The sequence below is a fragment of the Perognathus longimembris genome, chromosome 2, assembly GCF_023159225.1.
Source record: "Perognathus longimembris pacificus isolate PPM17 chromosome 2, ASM2315922v1, whole genome shotgun sequence".
In the NCBI taxonomy this organism is placed as follows: Eukaryota; Metazoa; Chordata; class Mammalia; order Rodentia; family Heteromyidae; genus Perognathus; species Perognathus longimembris.
Window position 1 is genome coordinate 116,767,220 of NC_063162.1, and position 14,073 is coordinate 116,781,292.

The window sequence follows — 14,073 nt, forward strand, 5'->3', positions numbered from 1 at the left end:
GGACATCTGCTTTTCTGATTAACTGTACTCTTAATCTTTCATCTATTCTGCAAAAATGGAGTTTCAGAGTAAGGTAAAGAAATGTTCATGAATATATGGGAAGACCATCAGTTTAGGAATTGGTTTTACATTCTTGATAGTAACCTTTTTTTATGCACTACAAATGTTTCAGTTATTTTTTCTTTCTCCTAATCTGCCTTTTCTAAACTAGTAAAAGCTAGTTTTCTGGAACTAGGTTACAGACAGACTTTGGCCCATTTAACAAGGTCAGACTGTTTATTCTTGACAGAATTCTTTCCCACTGTAAAAAGGTACATTTAAATGCCACATTCCAAAACCAGTGCCAGTAAGCCACTGAAGCATATTTTCCCACAAGAACTGATACCATGTGCAGTCCCTACCTCACAGAAACTACCCAGCATTACATAAGGTGCAGACAGTATTTAACACTACCATGAAATCTATCAACTGAAGTAGATCAGCCAAGTACTCAGAAAATACTTCTACACATTTCAAAGCATTGGTAACCTTTAAGAAATAATTAATCAAAATAAAAATGGGGAAGACAAGGAAGGATGGCTTTAGACATTAAGACAGCAGAAGAAAACAATGTTTGTAACTTTATATGTTAGTATCTAAACCTAGGAGTAGTAGGGCTTTTTATTCCTTATTTTGGGTTTTTTATGGTTGAGCTGTTAAATTTACAGCCCCATTTTTAGATTTTGCCAAGCCTTCAAATAAATATATGAGCAGTACTAAAGGAAATTCTCCTACGCTTTCCACTTCTTTCACTTGGATGTTTGCTTGAGACTTGAAGGTAGATTATTTCACCGCAGTCCAATGTCAAGTTTCATATTCACATTTATGAGGATTTAAAAACCATTATTATTCTTACAGATGCTGATTGCAACAATATCCCTCACCTTGTGTCTCAATCTCTATAGTAAAGGAAATCTGGAAGCAGGGGCAATAAAGGAAGGATTCAGCCACCTCAAGATCATCACTTAAAGACAAATTTGGCAAAGTAACAAAAAGTCCATAAAATTAAGACAAAATCCAGCATTAGAAAAATAATCATTTACAAGTGTGACCTTAGCTTTTGGAGAGACCTGTACAGATGAACAGAAACACATACCTAATCTCAAGGACTCAAATGGACTAAATAAAAGGCTCTACAGTAGAAGCATTTTCTGAGATATCTTGTTTCCTTTAACTATCCCAAGAAGTCCTAGTTTTTAAGTACAAGTATATCACACAGGAAATAAAATACACAAGTTGGAGAGATGGAGGAAGGTATATGATCTTTGAACAGAAGGGATGAAACAAAATACTGATCCTCTGAAGACTAGGAATGGCTGCTTAGACAGATATCCAAAGTGTAAATGTTACTGCCTTAGAGCTCAAGTTATTATCAGGGAGTGACGCAGGCAAGTGGGAAGACCAGCTGAAAGTTGCGTCTAAAACAAATACAAAAAAATCTTTAAGTGGTTATAATTGATGATGCAATGACACAAGGAACATGGAAAGCACAGAGTTGAAAATGTGTTCATCGATTCATTTGTGAAAGAAGAGTTGTGAAACAATTAAGTTCAAAGAATAGAGATGTTTGATGATGATAGATGGAAAGTAATATGTGTTTATGTGCACAGAGGTTATCTTCAGATGGGAAGATAGAAAAGAAAATGGAGCTAGACTGTAAAACAACTGTATGCCATGAGAGAGTTTAGAATTTATTCTTTTCTTTTCTCCCTTGAACATAGGGATTTGACTTGCTAGGCAGGTACTCTTCCACTTGCCCTACACACACACACACACACACACACACACACACACACACACACACACACACTCTTGTTTTACTTTAAGATTTTTTTCAGGTAGGTTCTTAAACTCTTGTTCTGGTTCAGCCTCAGGCTTCCGTCTTCCTAAATATGGTCTCTTGTGTAGCTGGATGACAGACATATGCATCACTTGGCTCAGCTTATTTTGAGATGGGGTCTTGCTACCTGGGATAGCCTTAAACTTCCAATTTTCCAACCCCTGCCTCTCTAGTAACTGGGATTACAGGTACGAGCCATTACACCCAGCCTTGGAATTCATTTATTAGGCACTGGAGAACAGGGAAGATGGAACCTATCTTCCTTCCTTCCTTCTCTCCCTCCCATCCACAGAAGGCACTGTGAAGAACTGAATTATTCCAAATTTGGGTTGAGTAAATTTAAAAAAGAAAGGTCATGTCCAATTGAAAGTCTGTAACAATTTCAATTTAAAACCACAAGAGCTTACATATCCCAAGTAGTGAAGAGGACACAAAAATCCAAGTTATAGACACATTGTTTTATATTCAATTCCAAAGACCATGCCTCATAGTTTAAGTATAAAAAGAATACAGTGCTTGAGTTAAGTAAACTATCTCATTAAAATTCTTCAGACAAGCCCCTGGATTTAGCATAGGAGGCAGATTCCTGTAAGAATGTTAAAGAGGCCAAGGGCAGGTGGGTCATGCCTATAATCCTAGCTATTTAGGAGGGTAAGATGTGAGGACTGTGGTTCAGAGCCAGCCCGGATAGGAAAGCCTGTGAGATTCTTATTTCCAGTTAACCACCTGAAGATGAGAAGCAGAGTGATGGCTCAAAGTGATAGAGTGCTAGCCTTGAACAAAAAAAGCTCAGAGACAGCACCCAAGCCTAAGCCCCATAACTGATAAGATAAAAAAAAAAAAAGTTGAAGAAATGTTAGGCACTGGTGGCTCATGCCTGTAATATCAGGAACTCAGGTTGTGGAGATTGGGGCAATCATGGTTCCAGGTCAGCTTGATATATACACGAGACTCCATCTCAACCAATAGCTAGGCTCTGTGGTCCATACCTATTGTCCTCGCTACATGGGAAGCTGAGATCAGGAAGATAGTGGCTTTCCAGCCAACCTAGGTAGCAAATCCATGAGACTCCAAATTAATTCAAGAAGCTGAGTGTGGTAGCACTTTCTTGTCATACTAGCAACCAGTGGAAGAGAAAAACATGAGGATCACACACAGCCCAGGTACACACTTGGGCAGGAAGCAAGACCTACCTATCTCAAAAATAACTACTGTGAACAAAGGAATGGAGCTGTGCAGTAGGGTGGCTTAGTAGTTCAAACCCCAGTATTGTAACCCAACAACAACAACAACAACAAAATTCTCAAGATAAGCAGCAACAACATTTTGTCATCGTTTGGAACCTTTGCCTATGTAACTTCTCTAACATTTGGTCTTACCAATCTTAGTGTTTGATCTTTACACTCAAATTTGGACTCGGGCTTCTGTGTTTAGAATGGCACTGTAAGGAGTGTTTATAATGGGTTCTAAAAAAGCCAGATGACAAGCCGACCCTATCTGTTCTACACCTTGGTAGGATATGCTGGCTGAAAGTGTACAGAGGGAGTGAGGAACACACAGTGCTCCCTTAGAGAAAACATCCTCAGGCAGAAGAATTACAGTTCAAGTGTTCACATCCAGAACTAATTGGCAACAGTGACCATTTATGAAGGAGCTAGAATTAGGTGAGTCAAATGAATGGCTATCTTTTATAAACAAGGAGAGCAGTCATTTGATTCAGTTCACCAACACAGTTGGTGTAATTAGATACCTGCATGAACACGCGTGCATGCGTACGTGTGTGTCCACTTAACAGCAGCCTTCTATACAGGATTCATTTTCTTTCTACATGGGAGAAATTTCTCTCAGTGGGCATCAATGTTTGCCTTTCCTGGGAGGCAGAGTTAACCTATCAGATGCTAATTCGGAATGTTTTATGACCATTGAGAGAATGCCACACCGGAGATGGGTTTGCATGTTTATATTGGCTCTGGCATTTTCCACGTAGCCAGCCCTGGGAATCCTAAAGAAAACGTGTCCTGTTCCCATCTCTGTGCACTGCCCCATTGTGTTCTACTTCCCTCAGTGGTGAAAGTGAAAACGAAACCGGCACAAACACTCCATTGTTAGCTATGAAATATGTACTGGCAACTGCAAGTTTGAACAAAACAGACCTGGTTGTGTCATGGTGAGAGGTTGAGCCGGGAGGGAGGTACGGGAGCTTTTCCTGCTTCAGAGGTGTGTCCTGCACTTTCAGCTGAGGTGCTGAGGCGACAGGGCTTGGGTTTTTTCCATTATACTCATGTAATGCTCTTGGTTTGATTTATTCAGTATGCACTGGCAGCCCTTGGAGGCTTCTGTGGGAGCAATTCGGCTGCCCAAGCTGAGGCACAAACTTTGCCAGGTCTCCATAGTAAATAAAACATGCACGAAGAGGAAACAAGCATAAACAATTTATTTTTCTCCTGTAAAAGATGACATTGTTCTCCGATCTCTGGTCCTACTTCACTTTGTCACTTGCCGGTGCCAACTGGGTCCCGTACAATGAGCTATTCCAAACACATACACAACAGGCACAGAGTGCTCTGAGCACACATCCACAGGGCCGGCATCCAGACAGGTTCTAAAAGGGAGGATGCTGGGGACTCTGGAAGCAGTAAGGATTTCCTGACTCCCCAAGCCTTAGCAGGTTCCTGGGTCACATGGCCTCACATACCATATCCTTTTCCTTTATTGCATTTACCTCTGTTTCTAAGTGTACATTTCATTGTGTGATTATTTTACTCAGATCTTAAGTACTCCTTCCCCACGTTTGCTCTCACGCTCTCTGGGTTTTTGTTTGTTTGTTCTTGTTTAGGCAGGTAGTGAGGCTTGAACTCAAGGCCTCACATTCTAATTTGGCTTTTTTTTGCTCAAGGCTAGTGCTTATTACGTGAGCCATACCTTCACTTCTGCCATTTTGCCTGTCTGTTAATTGCAGGTAAGTGTCTCCCAGATTTGTCTTGCCCATGCTGGCTTTGAAGTGGGATCCTCAGATCTCAGTCTACTGATGAGCTAGGATTACAGGCATGAGCCACCAGGGCCTGGCTTTCCAAGCTCTTGACAGCAAAGACTTTGCCCATTTTTGTTTATCATCATCTCCCAGCTTCATAGACAGTGTTGGACACATGGAAACTGATCAGTCATTATTTGTTGACTGAAAGCCACAGCTCCATTTTGTTAATTTTCTCCCCTAAACATACCAAAAAGTAAAGGTTTTACTTGGATTCAAAAAGTTTTTGGTAGGGGCTGGAGATATGGCCTAGTGGCAAGAGCACTTGCCTCGTATACATGAAGCCCTGGGTTCGATTTCCCAGTACCACATATACAGAAAATGGCCAGAAGTGGCGCTGTGACTCAAGTGGCAGAGTGCTAGCCTGAGCAAAAAGAAGCCAAGGACAGTGCTCAGGCCCTGAGTCCAAGGCCCAGGACTGGCAAAAAAAAAAAGTTTTTAGTGTTTACCACAACTGAGTTTCACCAACACAGAGGAGGTAAACAAACAAGCAAACAAAAAACACCTAGTGTTAGAGGCAAAAGTTGTAATCCAAATGTTGTAATACCTGTGGTAAATGGGATCTTATCAGTTCCCTTTTAAATGAAGATCAATCCCTCCATAAGCTGCTGGTCCCAGGGCTTCCTGTCAATCAGAATCACTGGGACTGCCAGGACTAAGACTCCATTACTTGACAGACAGGAATGAACTGTATCACATGCTACATTTTAATGGGAAGTACTCAGAAAAGGCTTCAGAATAACTGAATATAATTTTAGTTAGTCCTCAGTCATTGTAGTGAATATCTTGAAACACTGTCAACAGAGATTACAGAAGCGCATGATCATGAGTCCTACATAGCACTTACACATGCAACTGAAAGACTTTCCTCTTACTTGTTCTCTTTGGTAATCAATCCACAGATCTCATAGCTTACTATAGGATACAGAAGTTGTTTTTACACAATCTCCAGGAAACTTTTCTGAAAAAAAAACCAATGTCAGGTGCTAGGTATATAGTGGGCTCTCTGTTCTGGTTTCTAACTACTTCTTAAACCATGAGAGAGTGGACATGCATTCTCTAGGGCAGTCCCTGTGCACAATTCGGCTCTCTACCTAGGTTGAGAGGGGCATACAAGGCAAAATCTGCTTCAGGAGGAAGGATAAGCCACTTAAATTTAGTCAGGGAATGTGTTTTTGGCACCCTGGGTTCTGTGTCCCATGAAGGATGATGTAGGGAGAACACTACAGCACAGGTTTCCCAAAAGCATGAGACCCAGGCCAGCAGGCTCCTCTTCCCTAGGTCTAAAGCACACAATGCTTCCATCTATATCTTAATCCTATGACTTTTTAAGAGCTAGATGTTTGAGCTACCTAGGGTAGCATATATGTATAATCCTGGTACTTGGAGCAGAAGAAGCCTGAGTTCCAGGCCTGTCTGAACTAATTATGGAGTTCTAGGCCAGCCTAGGATGTATAACAAGACCTTACCTCAACTAAGCCTCAACTAACTAAGCATTAGCCTTTCTTTTGTATGGGTACAGGTACATACATACATGACTATTTATATGTAACACCAAGAATCCAATATTCCCTAAAGACATCTGAGTGTTATGCTGGAGGCCCAGCAAGGCAGACATCAAATGGATACTTTAACCTTGAAATCAGTCCCAACTTATCAAATAGGGACAAACTAAACACTTGTCCTTAAGGTATATATCACCTCTAGCTACAACTACAGCACACATTCATGACTATCATCACAAGCTAATTGCTACCAAAAAAGAGCAACAAATATAATATATTTTATTTATGACAATAAGAGTGAAGGGCTGGGTAAGGTAGCATACACCTATAATCCTAGCTATGTGGAAGGCAGAGGTTGAAGGGTCAATGTCTGAGATCAGACCCAAGCCACAAGTATGAGACTCAATCTAAAAAGTAAAGAAAAAGGGCTAGAGGCATGGCTCAAGAGGTGGAAGCTTGCCTAACAAGTACCAGGGCCCAAGTTCAAACTTCAGAATTGGGGAAAAAAAAGGATAAGTTTTTTTATTGAAAATATAAAAGAGTCAAGTGCTACTTTATATTCTTAATGGCTACTGAGTACTCAAGAAGCTGAAATCCAAGGATCACAGTTCAAAGCCAGCCCAGGCAGGAAAGTCCATGAGACTCTTATCTCCAATTAACCACCAAAAAGCCAGAAGTGTATCTGTGGCTCAAGCTCAGGGACAGTACCCAGGCCTTGAGTTCAAGCCCCAGGACTAGTATGCACACATACGTGCATGCACAGGCACGTGCATATAAAATAACATATATTAGAATACAAAGGGTTACACACTAGGATGATTGAAAAGCTCACCTGTCCAGGAATGGTGGCATAGAACATGCTGCTTTGGAAGTTTGGAACAACTAGGTGATACATCAGGGTAACACTTGCATCTGCCCCTGAAATGACTAGCTTGTATCTGAGAACACTGAGACACTTTTAGAAAGACCATAAGCATACAAGCTAGTACCAATAATCCTAACAGAAAAAAATCATGTATTATATTACATGTACATATATTTACACAGACTGATAGAAACACAAGTTGTCTAATAATTCACATTTTATTCGGAGAAAGCTATCTTTGAAGAATATAAAACCTCTTTAATACTAAAACTCAGTGGAGTAAAAATATCTTCAAATAAGAAGTAGAATTACAACATGCCACATTTCTGTGTGTCTACAGCTTTCTGTTCAAGACAGGAAGTTCACTTCACACAGTTCATGCATTCATGAGGTAGCAGAGAAAACTGCTCTAAATGTAAGGCAAAGAACTTGAGTTGATAGTCTCACATGAGATCTAGCTACAGCATGTAGACTAATGTCCAAGACTTTGAACTTGAATACCTGTCAAAGAATCCATCAGCATGATGGTGTACTTAATGGGCTGATAGTTGAAGGTAAATGTTTTAGTAAGTCCTTCAGCTTAGTATGACCAGGTAACCATGCAGGAATATGAAAGCGTTGAATGTATATGTAACTCTCTCAATTTTTATCACTCAATGGCTTATCCCTACAGTGCCAATTTACTGATTAAAATATTTCCTGAAGGGACACTATTAGAATCCTCCCCTCCACAGACTGGCCATACTTTAGTCAGTTTGATTATATATGTATGCTTTATATGTATATGGTCTGGCATGTGTTTTCATATATAGATGTTAGGTCTAAAGTATGAGCTTGTCCTTGAACTGTAAACGTACATGTGGATGAGTTTGAACATGGCTTTCAGAGGATAGCACAGAGTCACAGAAAGACAAATACTGCTTTGTTCACACTTCTACTTGGAAGCTGAAAGACTCAACACTCAGGAGCAGAGAGGAGAATAGTAGTTGCCAGTGGCTGCTGAGTTATGAGAAGTGAGGAGACACTGGTCAGTGGGTACAAAGTCTTAATTAGATAGAAGGGCTATTGACAGGTATTGAAGGTAATTGATATGTTCATTAACTTGATTCACTCATTCTATGAAGTGGAATGTACAATTACAGCATAAACTAGACAATTATGCTTTTTCAATACCCAATTCTAAATAAAGGAATGTTCCCCAAGGCTAAAAAAAAAAACACCCTAAAAGCCTATCAAAATAAATAAAGCTGAATAAGACGCAAGCAAATGGCTTCAAGTGACTTCAGCTTGATAATACAATCCCCAAATAATCACAAGTAAAGCAGAAAGCAATACTATCAAAAGACAGCACTCTAGAAACTGAGGCAGGAAAGAAGGACTGATTCCTGCATGAGGTACTAGAAAGGGAGATTTGAATTAGGCTTTGAGAGCAAGTAATGTATTGACATTTCTCAGGGTAGTTAAGATGTCAGTTAATTGTGATTCTTCTGCCATTCCACAGATCAAGTTAATTCCCAGTTCCTGTATGACATAAGCTACTGAAAAATGTGTATTTTCAGGAAGTGGAGTGTAGTCTCTTCAAGAGATACTAAAAATACATCCCAGTTCAGTCCAAACAACTGCCATTCTAAGTTTTTACATGAGTGTGAATCAAAGCATTACTATATTAAGTGGATTTTTCAAGAGAAAATATATAAAATTTAAAACATGCAGTACCTTATAGGAGACATACTTATTTATTACTGTCATGAAATTCCAACTATCAATTCAAATAAAGTCTTTCCCAGCTGTGAACATCTTTTACTTAATGTCACCATAGGAAATACAAAACAAACAGTACAAACTAGACCCTGAAAAAAAATCACGTATTGATGTTTGCCTTTCCTTTTTCTCTGAAGCTGAAATAATTGGTCTATATTTTCCTGTTAAGACCATCCAACTTTCAGCAAGAATGGGAATGTTAACTGATGCTGCTCACAGGCTGGGCTATATTTTTTCAAGTTTAATCAGCCAAAAAAAAAATTAAAAACTTAGGTTTCCTGTTTTTATTTATGGTTATTAGTGCCTTCTTGGGAGTGAGGATGAAAAGAAGGTATCCAGCTTAGTGATAGCTTATCCTCCTGCAACTAATGTATTCAGAGGCCCCTACCCCCACCACTCTCCTGGATCACAAAGCCTATTCAAACTGCTCCCCAGGGCCCCAAAACAACATGCAGCAATAACTTCCTAGGGAAGCCCAAAGCCTACCTCACCCTTCCCACTGGGGAAACACACAGACTCAGCCCTTTCTCCTGTGATTATATAAGAACACAAGGGTTTGCTTCACTCCACCCAAAGCTCCTTTAAACATCGACTTGTGCTTTAGAAAGTACTGGTACATGCTGGGCAAAGAGGAAAAGAGTAAGGATTTATCTTTCAACAATAGCAACACAAACCCTCTGGAGAAATTCTGATGCCGTGGATAAAGTCTATGATATTGACAATGTGAAGAGCTTTTCTTGTGTGGGCTGCAGCATTTCTATTGAGTTAGGGGTACAGAGAAGGACAGAAGGACAGGGTATAACAGAACATATTGGTAAATTAGATTCTCCCCATCCCCCACCCCCCAGGCAAGTAAGTTACATATCTTATAGAATTTCTAACTTTTCTCCTAAATTTCTACTTTTCAATTGACTCATGACTGGAATTTGGGTACCCTTGTAATATAGAGGTCGGATCTGGCCAGCGCCATCATTGGTCATATGGTCATTTGTACTATCTGGTATCTTGTCTTGATAGGTGTGCCTGAATTCCTAGAGGAAGGGAAGTCCCATCCCAGGTGATGGGTGTTCCTGAATCCCTAGAGACAAGGGTGGGCACTTGACCTATAGGTTACTGAACCTGTTGGTCAAGTGCCTGGGACTGGGAGCTTCCTGTGACCGAGTCCCCTGACCTGACCCTATTTATGGTCAGGTCAGCTCAGGTACCATAACACCAGCCCACATGCCAGAAGTAGTCACTGTTACTGTCACTGTGAGGTCACCATATATGTACTTCTCAACCATGCCCCCTACTCAGGCCAGTGTTGCCCCCGATCTGAGAATCTCTTCAAGGCTCAGAACTCTTTTTACTTAGGACTTAACAGTGTTTTGAAGGCAACATCTCCATAGTTTTCTTCACCAGTCAACGGGATCCAAAGCAATAACCTCCTGCTTTAAAAAAAGTATGGTAACTCCTTTGCACAAGTACTTAAAGAGCACAGAAATATAAAAGAAAAGTAGCATAGCAAAAGAACTCTGGTTGCCTTTTTGTATCAGGGCATGAATTCACTGTAAATAAAAAAGAACTTTAAAAAAGAGGGTAATTAATACCTACTCTCAGACTGCTCTTTTTATACCTAAGGTGCAGATTTTCACAAATATTCCTCTCAGACACAATGAACTATAAGGAGAAATAAGAGCTAGCCAAAGTTATTAGCTTCAATGGTTTGGAATGAGACAATGAACAGATTATTGTTAAAACAGGACCACTGGGTTCAGTCTTGAACCCAAATGGCAATTAAAGGTTATCCAAGTTCACTGTCAATTTAATTCCTTCTTTACAGCTGGGACCACAGCTTTACCTGAGCACTCTGGCTGCTTCTCAAGCTAGGATGCTGCAGACAGATCAATGTTCCTAGCACCCTCTAGACCTACACTGACCTTGAGCTGTGCATTTTCACCTATCATATGTGTTCAGCTCTGAAAAGAGTGGTTATGACAAAAGGCATTTGGAAACTTGTAACTGATTCCATTCTCATGGCTAAGATGCAATAGGCTATTACTGCAATGAGTCCCGTTCACAACAAACCTGGCCGGGATGTGCCTGTAGTTGAAAGCAGAACGCTTTCATCTTACCCACTGCTATATAAAAATGTGCCAAGACATTCAGACCATGACTACCTGAGGCCAGTAATATCATTAGGAGCCCAAAAAGGGGCAGTTGGTCATCCAGAAACAGGAAAAATGAGTTGAACAAAAGGACAGCACTGTCTTACTCACCACTGAGGTAAGAGCCATCTGAAAACTATAGATTCGGGCAAGACCGAAGTCAGCTAGTTTTATTTGTCCATTGCTGGTCACCAGAATGTTCTGAGGCTTCAGATCGCGATGCACAACTCGGTGAGAATGGAGGAAATCCAGACCTCGGAGAAGCTGATGCATCATATCCTAAACAAAACAATAACAAATTAGTAAACACTCAAAACAGAATTTCAACTGGATTCAAGTTCATATCTGTTGCTGAATCCTTAGTACTTTGCAGAGTTGCTAAGTACTAATTAAATACAGTCTCCACTCTCAATAGCACTATAATAGTTTTCACTCTCAACCTGATTTTATTAATGAAGGGACAATTTATAATTCTTTTTAATGGCACAGGAAATGTTCTAGAATGATATCTATCAAACTGTTGGTAGTGGTTAATGCTGGGTAGAGGAAATAAAAAGAGACCAGAGGGAGGTGCATTTCTTCATATACTTTTATATTGTTTAATATAACTCCTAAAATTAAAATCAGGTGAATATGATTATTATTAAGGGTGATCACTGCTTTTATAGTGCCTAATACTGAGCAGTCACTATGAGTCAAGCACCATTTTAAGCAGCTTTTCCTTAGTGACTCATTTAATCCACCCCACTGGGAGCGCAAGAAACTGATATGTAGAAGCTGGTTCAATAATGAACCCAAAATAACAAGAAACAAATTATTTATTAATTCTTATGGTACTGGGGGGAGGGGTCAATCTCAGGAGCCTTGCTCTTGGCTCCACTGGTTCTCTACCTCCTGTGCCTTGGGTCCAGTCAAGAGACACATTCTAAGACATTGAGCATACTATTGTGGCCTTCTGAAATTCAGAATTACTAGGAGTGACTTTCCTCACTCCCAATATGTGAGAATGGTATATAAGAAAGGGCGGGGAGGGTGAGGAATAAATGCATTTTCTTCATACAAGAGTTGGAAAAATAATTGGGTATCCACAGCAGAAGAGACTAAAAAAAAGACAAACATATTCATGAGATGCACCACTAAACCAGTTTACCAAGAACAACATAGCATAGCATTTTCCTTGCTGGTTTACCCCTTTGGTTCTTTCTCCAGATTGAAGCTCTGCTTCAGGTCCTAGCTTGCTTAAAACCGAAGCTTTAGTTTGCCCATCAATTGGAAAAGACAGCGTTTAATTTTCCTAGTAACCAGAGGTTTAAATGGAGCAATGTATGCCGAGTAGAAGCACAGTGTTTGGTGAACACTGAACAGATGGTAATTATTAGGATGGTCACTGCCATGATAGGCGTCCTGTTTCCTGGGGGAGACAGAGTTGCAAACAACTGGAAGAAAATGCAGCAACTGCTCTAAAAGTCCATGTGAATCAAGATCTAGGACAGACACTGCAGTGACACATGGCACAGGTAAATGGGACGCCTGAGACCTGCTCCGTGGACATCCTGAGCAGGGGTGGGATGGGGGGGGGGGTTGTCTCTTCCTTCTAAGCTGCCAGACATGAACACCCTGAAGGAGAACTGCATTGGCCAGGGAACCACTGCAGGTCAAACAACTGGAAACGAGCAAACAGGAGTGTGAAAATGAAGCACAGAATACTTTAAAAAAAATCATCTGCTGCTGTGCCAAATACATCTTTATTAGAAACATAAGCACACATCTTGTAAGCACTGGATTTCTTTAAAAAAAAAAGCATGACTAACTTAAAGTAATGTCGTGCTAGCGCATCATCTTTAGCTTCCTATATATACTAAGCACCTCCCTTTTTGAGTAGTGCAGATCTGCTTGCTTCATGACACAGTGCTCAAACAATTTAAGCTGCCAATTAGCAATATAAAATTTTTAAATCTCAATGACTAAAAATTCCTATCTAAATTTATAAGAAGCCTGAATCAAGAGTCAAAAAAGTGTGTTGCTTTTGTGTTTATTTAGATAGCAAATACTCCATATTTTTGTAACTATAAAATTGACAGGGGCTGGGAATATGGCCTAGTGGCAAGAGTGCTTGCCTTGTATACATGAAGCTCTGGGTTCGATTCCCAAGTACCACATACATAGAAAACGGCCAGAAGTGGTGCTGTGGCTTAAGTGGCAGAGTGCTAGCCTTGAGCAAAAGAGAAGCCAGGGACAGTACTCAGGCCCTGAGTCCAAGGCCCAGGACTGGCGAAAAAAAAAAAAAATGATAAAAATGAATGCATATATACCTAAAGCAAAAAACCTATTAAGTCAATAGTAAAAGAAAATCACTCAAAAGCTCACTAGAGAACAGAGAAAACTTTACTAATAAATAACAATTTTATAGGTCTTTTTATCTTAAAAAATTGTATATATTATCGTATTTGTACAGATAACTAAAATATCTATTTAGGTAAAAATGATATTTCTGTATATATTTTACTTTGTGGCTTCCAAACAGTTTGTTGTGAATATTTTGCCATCTAAATAAATGTCTTCAATACTGTAAATTTTTCATGCAATATGATTTTTAATAGCTGCATAGTTTTCCTCCTTGGGCTCTGCCATAATCATTATTATTAGTTGTGCTATTTTGGCACTCAGACTGTGGGTCTAGCTGCCCTTTGCTTAAAGGCTAGAGTAGATTAAAGTGACTTGGTTAACATCACTCCAAGCACAGGAATCCACATGAATGCACTAACACTGATTTCAAGTTTTGATGCCTAGAAGATAAGTTAATTCTAAGTTAAGAATTATCATTATAAATTTTAGTCACATCTCAGAACAGGGCTTGGGCCCAATTCCAGAGAACAATATGAATA

The 14,073-nt window shown here is 39.9% G+C and overlaps 1 protein-coding gene across 4 annotated transcripts in view; it reads right to left on the reverse strand.

The window, feature by feature from the left end:
* The window catches only part of Cdk6 (cyclin dependent kinase 6), a 189,861-nt gene that overhangs the window by 92,316 nt on the left and 83,472 nt on the right, over positions 1 to 14,073 (reverse strand). For all 4 annotated transcript variants that reach the window (XR_007210085.1, XM_048340027.1, XM_048340028.1 and 1 more), the window contains exon 4: positions 11,300 to 11,467. Coding sequence is in view for 3 of the 4 variants with exons in the window: in XM_048340027.1 (XP_048195984.1) it covers positions 11,300 to 11,467 (168 nt within the window). In the remaining variant the exon portion in view is untranslated. The remainder of the gene's footprint in view (positions 1 to 11,299; positions 11,468 to 14,073) is intronic.